At 50.0% G+C, this 21,087-nt stretch overlaps 1 protein-coding gene across 1 annotated transcript in view; it reads right to left on the reverse strand.

Moving 5' to 3' along the window:
* Positions 1–1,410: 1,410 nt before the first annotated feature.
* LOC120935803 (phosphofurin acidic cluster sorting protein 2-like) overlaps positions 1,411–21,087 on the reverse strand; it is a 133,183-nt gene continuing 113,506 nt past the window's right edge. The window contains 6 exon segments of the mRNA XM_040347865.1: positions 1,411–1,982; positions 2,055–2,168; positions 6,471–6,694; positions 6,987–7,128; positions 10,547–10,589; positions 17,829–17,871. Of these exon segments, the coding sequence (XP_040203799.1) occupies positions 1,870–1,982; positions 2,055–2,168; positions 6,471–6,694; positions 6,987–7,128; positions 10,547–10,589; positions 17,829–17,871 (679 nt within the window). The 3' untranslated portion in view covers positions 1,411–1,869.

Raw genomic sequence — 21,087 nt, forward strand, 5'->3', positions numbered from 1 at the left:
ATACGGCTCCATTCTGGGGGTCTCCCACCTTCTCTACTCCATACGGCTCTATTCTGAGGTCTCCCACCTTCTCTACTCCATACGGCTCTATTCTGAGGTCTCCCACCTTCTCTACTCCATACGGCTCTATTCTGAGGTCTCCCACCTTCTCTACTCCATACGGCTCTATTCTGAGGTCTCCCGCCTTCTCCATTCTGAGGTCTCCCGCCTTCTCTATTCTGGGGTCTCCCGCCTTCTCTATTCTGGGGTCTCCCACCTTCTCTTCCATACGGCTCTATTCTGAGGTCTCCCGTCTTCTCTTTTTGTCACATGGTGCAATATTCAGACTCTAAGAAGTGATGGAACCCCAAAGCCCCCTATTAGTGTCATTTACATTAAGTTAACAAATCAGGAACAGACATATTTATTGGAACAATTGCTGAAGTGGAAGAGGGAAATCCCCGCCTCTTCCTCATTTATACATTTTTCCTGAATGGTAATGGTGAGAAATGAGAGAATCTCCCGCCAGCAGTGCAATGAACGATGCTTTTCCAGAGATATGTAGAAGATAAATGGACGACGCTCACTTCTAGAACCGGACCGGGAAACGGACAACGCTCCCTTCTGGAACCAGACGGGGAAACGGACAACGCTCACTTCTAGAACCGGACCGGGAAACGGACAACGCTCCCTTCTGGAACCAGACGGGGGAATGGACGACGCTCCCTTCTGGAACCAGACGGGGGAATGGACGACGCTCCCTTCTGGAACCAGACGGGGAAACGGACAACGCTCCCTTCTGGAACCAGACGGGGAAACGGACGACGCTCTCTTCTGGAACCAGACGGGGGAATGGACAACGCTCCCTTCTGGAACCAGACGGGGAAATGGACGACGCTCCCTTCTAGAACCAGCTGGGGCAAACGGACGACGCTCCCTTCTGGAACCGGACGGGGAAACGGACAACGCTCCCTTCTGGAACCGGACGGGGAAACGGACGACGCTCCCTTCTGGAACCAGACAGGGAAATGGACGACGCTCCCTTCTGGAACCAGACGGGGAAATGGACGACGCTCCCTTCTGGAACCAGACGGGGAAATGGACGACGCTCCCTTCTGGAACCAGACGGGGAAATGGACGACGCTCCCTTCTAGAACCAGACAGGGAAACGGACAACGCTCCCTTCTAGAACCAGACAGGGAAATGGACAACGCTCCCTTCTGGAACCGGACGGGGAAACGGACAACGCTCCCTTCTAGAACCGGACAGGGAAATGGACGACACTCCCTTCTGGAACCAGACGGGGAAACGGACAACGCTCCCTTCTGGAACCAGTCGGGGAAATGGACGACGCTCCCTTCTGGAACCAGACGGGGAAATGGACGACACTCCCTTCTGGAACCAGACGGGGAAATGGACGACGCTCCCTTCTAGAACCAGACAGGGAAATGGACAACGCTCCCTTCTGGAACCGGACGGGGAAACGGACAACGCTTCCTTCTAGAACCGGACAGGGAAATGGACGACACTCCCTTCTGGAACCAGACGGGGAAAAGGACGACGCTCCCTTCTAGAACCAGACGGGGAAATGGACGACACTCCCTTCTGGAACCAGACGGGGAAACGGACGACGCTCTTTTCTCGTTTTTGGAAAAGGGAAGATCACTGAGGCGAATTCGCTGCTTTTCAGGATATTGTGAAAACAAAGTGCTATGTGGGGTTCTAGTAGTAATACATTCACGGAGACGGCACAGTCTTTTTTACACACATATTTCAAAATATCTTCATTTTGTAGGAAAAGTGACCATAAAAACTACACAACTCCCTACTTGAAGTCACTGACTCAGGAAGGGAAAACACAGTGATTGATCTTCCTCTCCGATGATGACATCACATCTTCACATGACCAAATACGCCCACAGGGAACTGCTTGACATGAGTTGGCCACTGAGCAGCCAGCTGGAAAAACTTGACATCGTTCCACTCCACCCCGTCTATGGTGACTGCAAAGAACAATAATGAGATCAGATCACCAATGACACCGACATGACGCCACATCAATATCGGCCACTCACCTCGCAGCATAGTGTTCTGGTTCTTGGCTGTACAAATGAGGCGGCTGATCCCCTCAATGACCTGACTGCGAGATTCAGCTTCCTTCTCTTTGGGCTTCTTACTGAGGAACATGACTAAGGAGAGGGGAGAGAACATGGAACATGGGGGTCAAACAGAACACATAGACTGAATGGGGGAGGGGGGATTCTGGGAGCCAGGACTGTGGGTAACAAGGGGAGAAGATTGGGACAGAGGATTATGGGTAAGGAGAACAAAGAGAAAAGAATTGTGGGTAAGGGAGGGGAGAGAACATGGAACATGGGGGTCAAACACAACACATAGACTGAATGGGGGAGGGGGGATTCTGGGAGCCAGGACTGTGGGTAACAAGGGGAGAAGATTGGGACAGAGGATTATGGGTAAGGAGAACAAAGAGAATTGTGGGTAAGGGATGATTCAAATGAAGGTAATAGGGCAGAGAATTATGGGTAAGGTAGCAGAGGGAAGGGATTGTTGGTAAAGGAGGATTCTGGGAAAAAGAAGAGGACATTCTAGGTATGTGTGATAAAAGAATGGGGGGCTTCTTTGGGGAAAGGATTTTGGGTGGCACTTGGCCGGGGGAGGGGGTCCTTTGGGTCGGCCTGAGTTCTCTTCTAATCCCTTTTGTAGGATCCTTTCATAAGATCTTTATTAAAAGGGACGGCTTTGAATGGTACCCAGTACAGGTTCTCCCCTTTATCTGCCCCCCTCCCCCCAGGATTCTCCTCTCGCTGGGTGGTGGTTTTTCTCCATGATGAAAGTGACTTGGGAGGGGGGAGTAATGAGAAGTGTGTGGGGCCCCTGTGCTTTCCAAGGGCCACAGTGACAGCTCTGAGCTGCCTGGGACCTTATGGTACTCCTGACCCCTGCATTACTTGTGTTCTCTGAACTCTGCGTTATTTATTAGCCCCGGAATTCTGGGTGACTTATTACTGAACTCTACAAGCTGCTGAACTCTGAATTACTAAAGCTGGTCATAGATGGACTGACATTTGATTGGTTCAGCCGGACTGGACGGATTTCAATCCATCTATGACTGTTCCCGCTAACCCTAACCTAAAGATTGTGGAACGGAATGTTGGGAAATTCTTCTCTACGGGTCGTACTGCCAGAATAATGCGCCAGCGGGGAGGATTCCTTGTCTGGATGGGGAATTCACTCATTTTTCCATCGGCCTACTGCTTGATAAAAGAAGAAGAATCTATGGTCAGTCTTACTCCTGGCCCTGCACTCTTCAGGCCTTCATTACTGGGGAAAATAAAAGTGTGCCGCACCCTGGCGATCTTTCATCTCTACCGTGTTGTTCAGGTAGCTCTTCATCTTTCAGGGTTTCCTACCCCCCTCCCCCACCACAGATGAGGAAGCAGCAGTGAAAGGTGAAATGAAGGGGGGTCTATGGAATATATACAGACCCCTCCCATTTTATTCCATAGACTCCTCCCACCTCATTCCCGTTTTATTCCATAGAACCCTCCCAACTCCTTTTTTGTAGTATTCCATAGACTCCTCCCACCTTAGTATTCCAAAGACCCTCCCACCTCCTTTTTGTCATATTCCATAGACTTCTCCACCTCCTTTTTGTCATATTCCATAGACTTCTCCCACCATAGTATTCCAAAGACCTCCTCCCACCTCCTTTGCGTCGTACACCATAGACCCCCCTCCTACCTCCTTCCATTTTATTCATAGACCCCTCCCCAACTCCTTTTCGTAGTATTCCAAAGACACCTCCCACCATAGTATTCCAAAGACCTCCTCCCACCTCCTTTGCGTCGTATTCCATAGACCCCTCCCACCTCCTTCCCATAGAATTCCATAGACCCCTCCCACCTCCTTCCCATAGCATTCCATAGACCCCTCCCATAGTATTCCATAGACCCCTCCCACCTCCTTCCCATAGCATTCCATAGACCCCTCCCACCTCCTTCCATAGTATTCCATAGACCCCTCCCACCTCCTTCCCATAGCATAACATAAACCCCACCCAACTCCTTCCCATAGCATTCCATAGACTCCTTCCCATAGTATTCCATAGACCCCTCCCACCTCCTTCCCATAGCATTCCATAGACCCCTCCCACCTCCTTCCCATAGCATTCCATAGACCCCTCCCACCTCCTTCCCATAGTATTCCCTATACCCCTCCCACCTCCTTCCCATAGCATTCCATAGACCCCTCCCACCTCCTTCCCATAGCATAACATAAACCCCACCCAACTCCTTCCCATAGCATTCCATAGACCCCTCCCACCTCCTTCCCATAGTATTCAATAGACCCCTCCCACCTCCTTCCAATAGCATTCCATAGACCCCTCCCACCTCCTTCCCATAGCATTCCATAGACCCCTCCCACCTCCTTCCCATAGTATTCCATAGACCCCTCCCACCTCCTTCCCATAGTATTCCATAGACTCCTTCCCATAGTATTCCATAGACCCCTCCCACCTCCTTCCCATAGCATTCCATAGACCCCTCCCACCTCCTTCCCATAGCATTCCATAGACCCCCTCCCCCCCCTTCCCATAGCATTCCATAGACCCCCTCCCACCTCCTTCCATAGTATTCCATAGACCCCTCCCACCTCCTCCCCATAGTATTCCATAGACCCCCCCCACCTCCTTCCCATAGTATTCCATAGACCCTTCCCATAGTATTCCAAAGACCCCTCCCACCTCCTTCCCATAGTATTCCCTATACCCCTCCCACCTCCTTCCCATAGCATTCCATAGACCCCTCCCACCTCCTTCCCATAGCATTCCATAGACCCCTCCCACCTCCTTCCCATAGTATTCCCTATACCCCTCCCACCTCCTTCCCATAGTATTCCATAGACCCCCTCCCACCTCCTTCCCATAGCATTCCATAGACCCCTCCCACCTCCTTCCCATAGACCCCTCCCACCTCCTTCCCATAGCATTCCATAGACCCCTCCCACCTCCTTCCCATAGTATTCCATAGACCCCTCCCACCTCCTTCCCTTAGTATTCCATAGACCCCTCCCACCTCCTTCCTATAGTATTCCATAGACCCTTCCCATAGTATTCCAAAGACCCCTCCCACCTCCTTCCCATAGTATTCCATAGACCCCTCCCACCTCCTTCCCATAGCATAACATAAATCCCACCCAACTCCTTCCCATAGCATTCCATAGACTCCTTCCCATAGTATTCCATAGACCCCTCCCACCTCCTTCCCATAGTATTCCCTATACCCCTCCCACCTCCTTCCCATAGTATTCCATAGACCCCTCCCACCTCCTTCCCATAGCATAACATAAACCCCACCCAACTCCTTCCCATAGCATTCCATAGACTCCTTCCCATAGTATTCCATAGACCCCTCCCACCTCCTTCCCATAGCATTCCATAGACCCCTCCCACCTCCTTCCCATAGTATTCCATAGACCCCTCCCACCTCCTTCCCATAGCATTCCATAGACCCCTCCCACCTCCTTCCCATAGTATTCCATAGACCCCTCCCACCTCCTTCCCATAGTATTCCATAGACCCCTCCCACCTCCTCCCATAGTATTCCCTATACCCCTCCCACCTCCTTCCCATAGCATTCATAGACCCCCTCCCACCTCCTTCCCATAGTATTCAATAGACCCCTCCCACCTCCTTCCAATAGTATTCCCTATACCCCTCCCACCTCTTTCCCATAGCATTCCATAGACCCCTCCCACCTCCATTCCATAGACCCCTCCCACCTCCATTCCATAGACCCCTCCCACCTCCTTCCCATAGTATTCCATAGACCCCTCCCACCTCCATTCCATAGACCCCTCCCACCTCCTTCCCATAGCATTCCATAGACCCCTCCCACCTCCTCCCCATAGTATTCCATAGACCCCTCCCACCTCCATTCCATAGACCCCTCCCACCTCCTTCCCATAGTATTCCATAGACCCCTCCCACCTCCTTCCCATAGTATTCCATAGACCCCCTCCCACCTCCATTCCATAGACCCCTCCCACCTCCTCCCCATAGTATTCCATAGACCCCTCCCACCTCCTTCCCATAGTATTCCATAGACCCCTCCCACCTCCTTCCCATAGTATTCCATAGACCCCTCCCATCTCCTTCCCATAGTATTCCATAGACCCCTCCCACCTCCTTCCCATAGTATTCCATAGACCCCTCCCACCTCCTTCCCATAGCATTCCATAGACCCCTCCCACCTCCTCCCCATAGTATTCCATAGACCCCTCCCACCTCCATTCCATAGACCCCTCCCACCTCCTTCCCATAGCATTCCATAGACCCCTCCGTCTGTGTGGACGTCTTTATCCCCAGCGTAGATCTGATTGATGATGGTGGGAGGACATGATGAGCTTCACATGGCGGGATCACAGGAAATGACTGCACACAAGGTACAGGGACATCTTCCAGCACTCACCTTTCTTGTTCTTCTCCTGGGTGACAATGGTCATGGCCATGCCGAGGGGCAAGTTGTTTTCTCCGGGTGGGGGGAGACGGCTGACTTGCAGTGAACGGAAATTCCCCTTTATTGTGTTTTTAGTGGCCGTGTCTCTCCTGTCTCCATCTTTCCTGCGATCCGTCCCCTGCCACTGCCAGTAATCCACCTGGAGCCCCATCACCTCCAGGCCTGAAGACAAAGCCCTGAGACCACCAACGATGGAGGGGGGGGGGGGCAGGGAAATATTGGGAAGGGGGAGAGACAGAGAAAAGCAGGTTAGTATATGGAGGACTCCATGGTCATGTACATTATCTCACCAATCACGTTGCGGAGGAGGATGTCAGGTGGTAAAATTGTATTTTCCATCATAAATAAATGATTTTTTGGGGACCCGTGTGTCTCTTTTTAGTGGCAATATACATTCCGTTCACTATATGTCCCATTCAGGACAGCGTTGGGGAAGAGAGAACCCGGTCAGAATTTAGAGCGTCTCACCCGGCATTAGACAGGCCACTGCTGACTGAGGGTGATGGAGGAGGGGTGCCGGTCGCTTCTTTAGTGACAGAAGTGTTGGCTCCAGGAGAAGAAGAGGAATTCAGGAGTGACGGGCTGCAGACAGAAGCCTCATCCGAATCCACTGCAGAGAGAAGAAACCGAGAACAGAAACTCATTCACATGAAAAGTCTGGAGACCAAAGGAACTTCTTCTCTATGGGGACAGAATAATCCTTCCCACCATAGTTCAGTGTCATGTCCTACAAGAAACACGTAATGGGCACCATGTTGTGAGGGTAGGTAGTGAGGTCAGTTGAGTCAAGCGTTCCATTATGGAAAGCAGAAGAACCAGTGAAGGTTCCGGGCCGAAGGGCCGGCCATTGTATTGCACAATGGCCACTTTCACTTCCCCCACCTTCCTTCTCCCACCTCCCTTCTCCCACCTTCCTTCTCCCCACTTCCTCTTTATTTATCCCGTGTTTGTCTCTTTTTTGCTGAATGTGTTCCACGTCTGTCAGTGTAATTAGTAGGGTGCGGATCCTCGGACCTGCCCTGAACGTCTTGGGAGGGGGTAGACATGGCCTTCTGGCTTGGTTCGTCCCTTCGGGGGAGCCCCACTGAGTACTTGGGTGGGTCTGTTTCGGCAGACCCTCCAGTGAAAGGGGTCCATCTGGCTTCAGTCACATGGACCATGTGAAGTACCTCAGTCCCCGTCGAAGCCTAACGCCCCGGGGGATCAGGGTCAGGTCCTTCTTAGTAGAGGACAGTGTAACACCCGGGGATCAGGGTCAGGTCCTTCTTAGTGGAGGACAGTGTAACACCCGGGGGATCAGGGTAAGGTCCTTCTTAGTAGAGGACAGTGTAACACCCGGGGGATCAGGGTCGGGTCCTTCTTAGTAGAGGACAGTGTAACACCCGGGGGATCAGGGTCAGGTCCTTCTTAGTGGAGGACAGTGTAACACCCGGGGGATCAGGGTCAGGTCCTTCTTAGTGGAGGACAGTGTAACACCCGGGGGATCAGGGTCAGGTCCTTCTTAGTGGAGGACAGTGTAACACCCGGGGGATCAGGGTCAGGTCCTTCTTAGTAGAGGACAGTGTAACACCCGGGGATCAGGGTAAGGTCCTTCTTAGTAGAGGACAGTGTAACACCCGGGGGATCAGGGTCGGGTCCTTCTTAGTGGAGGACAGTGTAACACCCGGGGGATCAGGGTCAGGTCCTTCTTAGTGGAGGACAGTGTAACACCCGGGGGATCAGGGGAAGGTCCTTCTTAGTAGAGGACAGTGTAACACCCGGGGGATCAGGGTCAGGTCCTTCTTAGTGGAGGACAGTGTAACACCCGGGGATCAGGGGAAGGTCCTTCTTAGTAGAGGACAGTGTAACACCCGGGGGATCAGGGTCAGGTCCTTCTTAGTGGAGGACAGTGTAACACCCGGGGGATCAGGGTCAGGTCCTTCTTAGTGGAGGACAGTGTAACACCCGGGGGATCAGGGTCAGGTCCTTCTTAGTAGAGGACAGTGTAACACCCGGGGGATCAGGGTCAGGTCCTTCTTAGTAGAGGACAGTGTAACACCCGGGGGATCAGGGTCAGGTCCTTCTTAGTGGAGGACAGTGTAACACCCGGGGGATCAGGGTCAGGTCCTTCTTAGTGGAGGACAGTGTAACACCCGGGGGATCAGGGTCAGGTCCTTCTTAGTGGAGGACAGTGTAACACCCGGGGGATCAGGGTCAGGTCCTTCTTAGTGGAGGACAGTGTAACACCCGGGGGATCAGGGTCAGGTCCTTCTTAGTGGAGGACAGTGTAACACCCGGGGGATCAGGGTCAGGTCCTTCTTAGTGGAGGACAGTGTAACACCCGGGGGATCAGGGGAAGGTCCTTCTTAGTAGAGGACAGTGTAACACCCGGGGGATCAGGGTCAGGTCCTTCTTAGTAGAGGACAGTGTAACACCCGGGGGATCAGGGTCAGGTCCTTCTTAGTGGAGGACAGTGTAACACCCGGGGGATCAGGGTCAGGTCCTTCTTAGTGGAGGACAGTGTAACACCCGGGGGATCAGGGTCAGGTCCTTCTTAGTGGAGGACAGTGTAACACCCGGGGGATCAGGGTCGGGTCCTTCTTAGTAGAGGACAGTGTAACACCCGGGGGATCAGGGAAAGGTCCTTCTTAGTGGAGGACAGTGTAACACCCGGGGGATCAGGGTCAGGTCCTTCTTAGTGGAGGACAGTGTAACACCCGGGGGATCAGGGTCAGGTCCTTCTTAGTAGAGGACAGTGTAACACCCGGGGGATCAGGGTCAGGTCCTTCTTAGTGGAGGACAGTGTAACACCCGGGGGATCAGGGTCAGGTCCTTCTTAGTGGAGGACAGTGTAACACCCGGGGGATCAGGGTCAGGTCCTTCTTAGTAGAGGACAGTGTAACACCCGGGGGATCAGGGTCAGGTCCTTCTTAGTGGAGGACAGTGTAACACCCGGGGGATCAGGGTCAGGTCCTTCTTAGTGGAGGACAGTGTAACACCCGGGGGATCAGGGTCAGGTCCTTAGTGGAGGACCCGTTGCACGTTTTGTGTCACTCTTTATGTGTGTTTTTGGCACCGGGTGGAGTCTTTAAAAAAAGAACCAGTGAAGGTTTGAGCCGAATAGGTGGATTCAGAAAGAGTTAGGCCGGCTTATCAGTAGATATCAGTAGATAAGCCGACCTAACTCCGAATCTACACCGACTTATGATTAAGTGTATTCTCAAACAGAGATACGCTTAAACATATCTAAGATAAAAAAAACGTAAGGTCAAGCCCCATTAGCATAAAACACGCCCCCTTACACACATTTGAATTAGGCGCCTGCTTTAGGCTTGCGCCGTCCTATCTTAGGTTGCAATTTTGAGCTGGCCGCTAGGTGGCGCTTCCATTGCGGTCGGCGTAGAATATGTAAATTAGTAGATATGCCGATTCACGAACGTACGCCCGCCGACGCAGTACATTTACGTCGTTTACTTAGAGATAGGCCGCAGACAGTTAGAGCTGGCCCCAGGTGCGTTGCAAATGTTAAGTATGGCCGCCGTTCCCGCGTCAAAATTCTAAATTTTTACGTCGTTTGCGTAAGTCGAAATCAATAGGCCCGTGCGGCGTACTTAGCCGCAATGCACACTGGGAAATGTAGGCGCCCGGCACATGCACAGTTGGAAAAAAAACGTAAGGTCAAGCCCCATTAACATAAAACACGCCCCCTTACACACAATTGAATTAGGCGCCCTTACGCCCGCTTTACAGTAGGCTACGCCGCCGTAACTTAGCAGGCAAGTACTTTGAGAATCATGTACTTGCCTAGCTAACTTACGGCGGCATAGCCTAAACACGCTAAGCTACGCCGCCGCAAGTTTAATCCACTCTACCTGAATCCACCTAAATATGAATAGTGAGATAGTGTAGGCCTTCTGGACATTGGGAGTCATTACAGAACCCTCACCTGTGGCCCCCATCCCTCCATATGGTCATGGAACCCTCAGGTATGCATACGTTGGATGGCAGGGCTATATCTATTCCTTACCCGGTGTGGTCAGTAAACTCACCAGAAGCCAGCAGTGGTTGCTCCACAATCCCAACCTTCACAACCTGTGACAATACAAGACAAACATATATTATATTTCAGGACACAGACCCTAGAAGAATACGGAGAGGACGCGGCACAGTGACTTGGGATGGATGAAGTGGAGCGGACAGTGAGAACTCATCTATAGTGGAGCCTGGAGTGTAATGAAGATCGGCACCGCCTCCCATCACTTCTCACAATCGATCATTTTATTAGAACAAACCAGGTGGCCCTCAAGTTTGGTGGATATTTCTGGTCTCTTCCATGTAGAACATCGAGGACTCAAATGAAAAGCCCTTCCAGGGACAATATTCCTCAAGAGTCTATATATGAAACTCGGTGACTATAATGTGAGGACCCCAAATCATCGTCCATGTGGGCGCCCTCAGCCCAAGACATCATGGAGGAGGGGGAGGAGGACAGATGGGGTCAGGCACAATGAGGTGAGAGATGAACAGAAGGAACAAGGATTCTGATGGACAGAAGTCATTATATTACAATATGTTTATTGAGTGAATTGATTTGAATTGGTCGGAGATTATTTGGCTAAACATGGAGCGGCGGTAAGTTGGGTAGAGAGCGTCAATAACGGTTACAAAGTCCGGCTCAAGTCTAGAGGGTAGCGGAGGAGAATTTCTTGTGGGGTGATCCGCTCCGAAGTGGGTGTGTATATTTATGGATCTATTTGGTGTAGAAGACACGGTCACCCGAACCTCTGCTACTGACGCATTTCGCTCGGCAACGAGCTTGCTAGAGTCAGGCCGAGGCTTGGGTGATCTTGCCTTTTATTCCCGATGTATGAAGAAAAATGTAAAGTTTGGCTTTTATTCTGGAGTGTGGAATCCCCTCCCGTTACGTTCTATAATGGCTGCATGCTGGGCAGAGGATGGACAGCTTGGGGAGGCAACACCCTGTGCCGGGACTGGGGGTTCCATGGGCACATTATCTGCACCCGAGGGTTATATGTACTCAGCCCCAATGGCTTGTTCCTGGTAATGAAGGCCAACGACGACGTGACCGACCTTCAGACAAGAACTTTTCATGGGTGTGGATTTCCAGAAGAGGTGGCACCACGGGGTGTGGATTTCCAGAAGAGGCGGCACCACGGGGTGTGGATTTCCAGAAGAGGCGGCACCACGGGGTGTGGATTTCCAGAAGAGGCGGCACCACGGGGTGTGGATTTCCAGAAGAGGCGGCACCACGGGGTGTGGATTTCCAGAAGAGGCGGCACCACGGGGTGTGGATCTGGGCCAGAATCTGAGGGTTTCCCATTGAGGTCAGGCAGGGACAAATGGGATCATTTCCTACTTTGATTTTCTAAGCAGCAATTAGGAAACACTAAAGATTGTGCGCTCTCAAAGTGATTGTAATCCTCAGACATAAAATATGAACAAAGCACATCCCTCTATTGTGTGTACTTGTCTCAGTCCAGAGCACTGAGTGTCATTTCTGTCTGCTGCCTTCTTCCTCTGCGATCTGTACAAGTCACTCCTGACAAGTTTTCCTGACACCAAAAGATAAAAAGGTGATGGGGGAGGGATTGACAGCCTCAGATCTGTTCATGTGTGCTGTATGAAGGGGGGGGTGTGCTCTCCCTCCCAATCAGCTTTCAGATCTCTCCTCACAGAGTATAACTTCAGCACCCCGCCCCCTGCTTGTCAGAGCTGAGAGATCCCGTGTAAATTCTGCAATTTCAATGACTGAAAGGGAAAGATGGCTGCAGATGAACAGGTACAACTTCTGTAGGTTTTATCTCTATGTATCACCTGAGGCCAGTTCTAAATTATCAGAGGCCACACTCCACCGTTCTGCGAATAATATTCACTCAGAATGTATCCATGTACAATTATTTACACCCCACTTCTCCCTTTTTGGTAAACTCGGTACAGAACATCCGGAGAGATTCACAGAGCTTCACTTTCTCCACATTTTGTTATGTTACGGCCTTCATTCCAAAATGGAGAAAATTCATTATTTCCCTCAAAATTCTACAAACATCCCCCAAAATTACAACGAGAGAGAAGATTGAAATCTTTGCAAATTTATTAAAAATAAAAAAGGAAAAAATCCTATGTACACAAGTATCCCAGACTCCTCCCATCACAGACTCCTCCCATCACAGACTCCTCCCATGTACACAAGTATCCCAGACTCCTCCCATCACAGACTCCTCCCATGTACACAAGTATCCCAGACTCCTCCCATCACAGACTCCTCCCATCACAGACTCCTCCCATGTACACAAGTATCCCAGACTCCTCCCATCACAGACTCCTCCCATGTACACAAGTATCACAGACTCCTCCCATCACAGACTCCTCCCATGTACATAAGTATCACGGACTCCTCCCATCACAGACTCCTCCCATGTACATAAGTATCACAGACTCCTCCCATCACAAGATCCTCCCATGTACACAAGTATCACAAACTCCGCCCATGTACATAAGTATCACAGACTCCTCCCATCACAGACTCCTCCCATGTACATAAGTATCACCGACTCCTCCCATCACAGGCTCCTCCCATGTACACAAGTATCACAGACTCCGCCTATGTACATAAGTATCACAGACTCCTCCCATGTACATAAGAATCACAGGCTCCTCCCATCACAGCCTCCTCCCATGTACATAAGTATCACAGACTCCTCCCATGTACATAAGTATCACAGGCTCCTCATATGTACATAAGAATCACAGGTTCCGCCCATGTACATAAGAATCACAGGCTCCGCCCATGTACATAAGTATCACAGACACCTCCCATCACCGGCTCCTCCCATGGTACACAAGTATCACAGGCTCCTCCCATGTACACAAGTATCACAGGCTCCTCCCATGTACATAAGTATCACAGGCTCCTCCCATGTACATAAGTATCACAGGCTCCTCTCATGTACACAAGTATCACAGGCTCCTCCCATGTACACAAGTATCACAGGCTCCTCCCATGTACACAAGTATCACAGGCTCCTCCCATGTACACAAGTATCACAGGCTCCTCCCATGTACACAAGTATCACAGACTCCGCCCATGTACACAAGTATCACAGGCTCCTCCCATGTACACAAGTATCACAGGCTCCTCCCATGTACACAAGTATCACAGGCTCCTCCCATGTACACAAGTATCACAGACTACTCCCATGTACATAAGTATCACAGACTCCTCCCATCACAGGCTCCTCCCATGAACACAAGTATCACAGGCTCCTCCCATGTACACAAGTATCACAGGCTCCTCCCATGTACACAAGTATCACAGGCTCCTCCCATGTACATAAGAATCACAGGCTCCTCCCATCACAGCCTCCTCCCATGTACACAAGTATCACAGGCTCCTCCCATGTACACAAGTATCACAGGCTCCTCCCATGTACACAAGTATCACAGGCTCCTCCCATGTACATAAGAATCACAGGCTCCTCCCATCACAGCCTCCTCCCATGTACACAAGAATCACAGGCTCCTCCCATGTACACAAGTATCACAGGCTCCTCCCATGTACACAAGTATCACAGGCTCCTCCCATGTACACAAGTATCACAGGCTCCTCCCATGTACACAAGTATCACAGGCTCCTCCCATGTACACAAGTATCACAGGCTCCTCCCATGTACACAAGTATCACAGGCTCCTCCCATGTACACAAGTATCACAGGCTCCTCCCATGTACACAAGAATCACAGCCTCCTCCCATGTACATAAGAATCACAGGCTCCGCCCATGTACATAAGTATCACAGGCTCCTCCCATGTAAACAAGTATCACAGACTCCTCCCATGTACATAAATATCACAGGCTCCTCCCATGTACACAAGTATCACAGGCTCCTCCCATGTAAACAAGTATCATGGGCTCCTCTCATGTACACAAGTATCACAGGCTCCTCCCATGTACACAAGTATCACAGACTCCTCCCATGTATACAAGTATCACAGGCTCCTCCCATGTACACAAGTATCACAGACTCCGCCCATGTACACAAGTATCACAGACTCCTCCCATGTACATAAGTATCACAGACTCCTCCCATCACAGGCTCCTCCCATGAACACAAGTATCACAGGCTCCTCCCATGTACACAAGTATCACAGGCTCCTCCCATGTACATAAGAATCACAGGCTCCTCCCATCACAGCCTCCTCCCATGTACACAAGTATCACAGGCTCCTCCCATGTACACAAGAATCACAGGCTCCTCCCATGTACACAAGTATCACAGGCTCCTCCCATGTACACAAGTATCACAGGCTCCTCCCATGTACACAAGTATCACAGGCTCCTCCCATGTACACAAGTATCACAGGCTCCTCCCATGTACACAAGTATCACAGACTCCGCCCATGTACACAAGTATCACAGACTCCTCCCATGTACATAAGTATCACAGACTCCTCCCATCACAGGCTCCTCCCATGAACACAAGTATCACAGGCTCCTCCCATGTACACAAGTATCACAGGCTCCTCCCATGTACACAAGTATCACAGGCTCCTCCCATGTACATAAGAATCACAGGCTCCTCCCATCACAGCCTCCTCCCATGTACACAAGTATCACAGGCTCCTCCCATGTACACAAGAATCACAGGTTCCTCCCATGTACACAAGTATCACAGGCTCCTCCCATGTACACAAGTATCACAGGCTCCTCCCATGTACACAAGTATCACAGGCTCCTCCTATGTACATAAGAATCACAGGCTCCTCCCATCACAGCCTCCTCCCATGTACACAAGTATCACAGGCTCCTCCCATGTACACAAGAATCACAGGCTCCTCCCATGTACACAAGAATCACAGGCTCCTCCCATGTACACAAGTATCACAGGCTCCTCCCATGTACACAAGTATCACAGGCTCCTCCCATGTACACAAGTATCACAGGCTCCTCCCATGTACACAAGTATCACAGGCTCCTCCCATGTACACAAGTATCACAGGCTCCTCCCATGTACATAAGTATCACAGGCTCCTCCCATGTACATAAGTATCAAAGGCTCCTCCTATGACACTCAGATTTGTGCTCAGGTGCCTCCTGTTTCCACTGATCATCCTTGAGATGTTTATACAACTTGATTGGAGTCCACCTGTGGTGAATTCAGATGATTGGACATAATTGGGAAGGCACACCCCTGTCTATAGAAGGTCCCACAGGTAACAGTGCATGTCAGAGCACAAACCAAGCCATGAAGACCAAGGAATTGTCTGTAGACCTCGGAGACAGGATTGTATGGAGGCACAGATCGGAGGAAGGGTACCAATGAGCACAGTGGCCTCCATCATTCGTAAAATGGAAGAAGTTTGGAACCACCCGGCCAAACTGAGCGATCGGGGGAGGGGAGGTGACCAAGAACCCGATGGTCACTCTGAGCTCCAGTGTTTCTCTGTGGAGAGAGGAGAACCTTCCAGAAGAACAACCATCTCTGCAGCTCTCCACCAATCAGACCTGTATGGAGGAGTGGCCAGACGGAAGCCACTCCTCGGTAAAAGTCACATGACAGCCTGCCTAGAGTTTACCAAAAGACATCAGAAGGACTCTCAGATCATGAGAAACAAAATTCTTGGGTCTGATGAAACAGATTGAACTCTTTGGCCTGGATGGCGAGCGTAACAGGAGTGACTTTTGGGCACAGATTGAGCCAGGAGATGGGGTGGCAAGTGAATCATAATCCATGTTTGCAGATGTCTGGAGATGTCACAAGTTGTTGGGCTATTCAATGTGGGGACACATTCTTGTGATTGCATCGACTCCTAGACATTTCATTGTCCCTTGTGTAAAGGTGTTAATCCAGGTCTGCTCCCAGACCTCTAATTGTGTATGCTAAATACTGTTTATGTGTGGAATGTACTTGTCGGAGACAGAGCGTCTGTCTGGGGATGAGAGACGTCCTTATCAGTGGCAAGTTGTTGTATGCGAGTGAAGCCGGTATAATCCCATCCACGAGATCCAGAGAGAGAGAGAGTCAGGTGCAGCTGTAAAAAGAGCAGAATAATAGTCCCATAGAATGCCCTTTCAAGAACGAGACGGGGCTATGTTTTGAAGCGTCAAGTAGCTCACTTTAATGGTTCACTCTGAGATTTTATACAGTTTTCAAGGCACATGAACAATCAAACTCCCCACCCACACATCACACCGTGGGGGGCTTCAATCACATTCTTTGAGCTAATTACTAAACATTCTAGACATGTCGGCGCCGGCCTATAATTATCATGATCTAATCACTGCACATTCCTTCAGTAACAGAACTCAAACAAAACACCATCACACAATGATCTCCTTCCAATCCACATCCCCAGACAGACGTTCTGTCTCCGATAAGTACATTCCACACATAAACAGTATTTATCATACATAACACCTTTACACAAGGGACAATGAAATGTCTAGGAGTAGATGCAATTAACAGAATGTGTCCCCACATTGAATAGCCAACAACTTGTGATATCTCCAGACATCCTGCAAACATGGATTATGATTCACTTGCCACCCCATCTCCTGGCTCAATCTGTGCCCAAAAGTCACTCCTGTTACAGCGAGCGTCATGTCGGGAGGAAAAAAGGCCCCGCCCATCACCTGACCAATACCATCCCTACTGTGAAGCATGGTGGTGGCAGCATCATGCTTTGTGGAAGTATTTAAGCGGTAGGAACTGGGAGACTAGTCAGGATCGAGGGAAAGATGAATGCAGCAATGTACAGAGACATCCTTGATGAAAACCTTCTCCAGAGCGCTCCGGATCTCAGACTGGATCTGAAAATGTCCGTGCACCGACGCCCCCCATCCAACCTGATGAAGCTGGAGAGGTCCTACAAAGAAGAATGGGAGAAACTGCCCAGAAATAGGAGTGTCGAGCTTGTAGCATCATACTCAGAAATACTGGAGGGTGTAATTGGTGCCAAGGGAGCTTCACCAAAGTATTGAGCTTCTCTCACGTTGTCATTATTGGGAATGTTTGTAGAATTTTGAGGAAAATAATTAATTGAATCCATTTTGGAATAAGGCTGTAACATAAAATGTGGAAAAAGTGAAGTGCTGTGAATACTTTCCGGATGTTCTGTATGTCAGCTGATCGCTTGAACCCCCTGAATGTCTAGAACACCCTAAATAATCTCCGCACCTCTATAGAGAAGAACACATCGTATATGTGATGGGAATTCTGCAACTCAAATGGATAAGAAGATTGTCACCATAAATAATATAAAATAATACATTGTAATCAGAATTCAGATTTGTTTCTGTGTAAAGAGGACTCACCCCAATAAAAGGAACAAACTTCTGGCAAGAATCTTCTTCAGCGCTGAGAAAAGGGGAGGAGGAGAAGAAAAGACACCGAAATAGAAAATTTAGGAAGTAAAGTAGAGAAGTGAAAATAAATAATAGAATAACACAAAAAAGAAAGATCAGCTGAGGAATAGAACGGCATTGAGAAGAACACAAAAAAATAAGAGAGGAGAAGGAGGAGGACCAATGAGGAAAGAGAAGGAGAGGTGAGAAGGAGGAGGACCAAGGAGGAAAGAGAAGGAGAGGTGAGAAGGAGGAGGACCAATGAGGAAAGAGAAGGAGAGGTGAGAACAGAAGAAGAGGGAGGAGGACCAATGAGGAAAGAGAAGGAGAGGTGAGAAGGACCAATGAGGAAAGAGAAGGAGAGGTGAGAAGGAGAAGGACCAATGAGGAAAGAGAAGGAGAGGTGAGAAGGAGAAGGACCAATGAGGAAAGAGAAGGAGAGGTGAGAACAGAAGAAGAGGGAGAAGGACCAATGAGGAAAGAGAAGGAGAGGTGAGAACAGAGGAGAAGGAGAAGGACCAATGAGGAAAGAGAAGGAGAGGTGAGGAGGAGAAGGACCAATGAGGAAAGAGAAGGAGAGGTGAGAAGGAGGAGGACCAATGAGGAAAGAGAAGGAGAGGTGAGGAGGAGGAGGACCAATGAGGAAAGAGAAGGAGAGGTGAGAAGGACCAATGAGGAAAGAGAAGGAGAGGTGAGAAGGAGGAGGACCAATGAGGAAAGAGAAGGAGAGGTGAGAAGGAGGAGGACCAATGAGGAAAGAGAAGGAGAGGTGAGAAGGACCAATGAGGAAAGAGAAGGAGAGGTGAGAAGGAGAAGGACCAATGAGGAAAGAGAAGGAGAGGTGAGAAGGAGGAGGACCAATGAGGAAAGAGAAGGAGAGGTGAGAACAGAAGAAGAGGGAGAAGGACCAATGAGGAAAGAGAAGGAGAGGTGAGAACAGAGGAGAAGGAGGAGGACCAATGAGGAAAGAGAAGGAGAGGTGAGGAGGAGAAGGACCAATGAGGAAAAAGAAGGAGAGGTGAGGAGGAGAAGGACCAATGAGGAAAGAGAAGGAGAGGTGAGAACAGAAGAAGAGGGAGGAGGACCAATGAGGAAAGAGAAGGAGAGGTGAGAAGGAGGAGGACCAATGGGGAAAGAGAAGGAGAGGTGAGAAGGAGGAGGCCAATGAGGAAAGAGAAGAAGAGGTGAGAACAGAAGAAGAGGGAGGAGGACCAATGAGGAAAGAGAAGGAGAGGTGAGAAGGAGGAGGACCAATGAGGAAAGAGAAGGAGAGGTGAGAAGGAGAAGGACCAATGAGAAAAGAGAAGGAGAGGTGAGAAGGAGGAGGCCAATGAAGAAAGAGAAGGAGAGGTGAGAACAGAAGAAGAGGGAGGAGGACCAATGAGGAAAGAGAAGGAGAGGTGAGAAGGAGGAGGACCAATGAGGAAAGAGAAGGAGAGGTGAGAAGGAGAAGGACCAATGAGGAAAGAGAAGGAGAGGTGAGAAGGAGGAGGCCAATGAGGAAAGAGAAGGAGAGGTGAGAAGGAGAAGGACCAATGAGGAAAGAGAAGGAGAGGTGAGAAGGAGGAGGCCAATGAGGAAAGAGAAGGAGAGGTGAGAACAGAAGAAGAGGGAGGAGGACCAATGAGGAAAGAGAAGGAGAGGTGAGAAGGAGGAGGACCAATGAGGAAAGAGAAGGAGAGGTGAGAAGGAGAAGGACCAATGAGGAAAGAGAAGGAGAGGTGAGAAGGAGGAGGCCAATGAGGAAAGAGAAGGAGAGGTGAGAAGGAGAAGGACCAATGAGGAAAGAGAAGGAGAGGTGAGAAGGAGGAGGACCAATGAGGAAAGAGAAGGAGAGGTGAGGAGGAGAAGGACCAATGAGGAAAGAGAAGGAGAGGTGAGAAGGAGGAGGACCAATGAGGAAAGAGAAGGAGAGGTGAGAAGGAGGAGGACCAATGAGGAAAGAGAAGGAGAGGTGAGAAGGAGGAGGACCAATGAGGAAAGAGAAGGAGAGGTGAGGAGGGCTGTAACGGGAGTCACGTTAGGGGCACAGGGTGAATGAGAACCCCACTATGGTCTGTGCTAGTCACATTTAATGCGGTCAGATATTGTATATATTGTATATATTGTGTGTTGGTTGATGTATACTAGTCAGCTTGCTGTGATGAAAGGGGTGGGGTGTGATTGCATTCCATTGTCTATTGTGGTAATTAAGTCTGCTATGTGGATTGGAATATCGTGAACGGATTTAACCCCTGTCCCATTTGGGGTTCCGTTACAACTGGTGGCAGCAGTGGGATGCAATCACACCCCACCCCTTTCATCACAGCAAGCTTACTAGTATACATCAGCCAACACACAATATATATATATACAATATCTGACCGCATTAAATGTGACTAGCACAGACCATAGTGGGGTTCTCATTCACCCTGTGCCCCTAAAGTCACTCCCGTTACAAGGGCAAATGAGGAAAGAGAAGGAGAAGTGAGGACAGAGGAGATGGAGGAGGACCAATGAGGAAAGAGAAGGAGAAGTGAGAAGGAGGACCAATGAGGAAAGAGAAGGAGAGGTGAGAAGGAGGAGGACCAATGAGGAAAGAGAAGGAGAGGTGAGGAGGACCAATGAGGAAAGAGAAGGAGAGGTGGAAACAGAGGAGATGGAGGAGGAACAATGAGGAAAGAGAAGGAGAAGTGAGAAGGAGGAGGACCAATGAGGAAAGAGAAGGAGGAGGACCAATGAGGAAAGAGAAGGAGAGGTGGAAACAGAGGAGATGGAGGAGGACCAATGAGCAAAGAGAAGGAGAGGTGAGAACAGAGGAGAAGGAGGAGGACCAATGAGGAAAGAGAAGGAGGAGAGGTGAGAACAGAGGAGAACCAATGAGGAAAGAGGAGAAGAGGTGAGAACAAAGGAGGAGGAGGACCAATGAGGAAAGAGAAGGAGAGGTGAGAACAAAGGAGGAGGAGGAGGACCAATGAGGAAAGAGAAGGAGAGGTGAGAACAAAGGAGAAGGAGGAGGACCAATGAGGAAAGAGAAGGAGAGGTGAGAACAAAGGAGGAGGAGGACCAATGAGGAAAGAGAAGGAAAGGTGGGAAAGGAGGAGATGGAGGAGGACCAATGAGGAAAGAGAAGGAAAGGTGGGAAAGGAGGAGATGGAGGAGGACCAATGAGGAAAGAGAAGGAGAGGTGAGAACAAAGAAGGAGGACCAATGAGGAAAGAGAAGGAGAGGTGGAAACAGAGAAGATGGA

This window comes from Rana temporaria, chromosome 4, assembly GCF_905171775.1.
Source record: "Rana temporaria chromosome 4, aRanTem1.1, whole genome shotgun sequence".
In the NCBI taxonomy this organism is placed as follows: domain Eukaryota; kingdom Metazoa; phylum Chordata; class Amphibia; order Anura; family Ranidae; genus Rana; species Rana temporaria.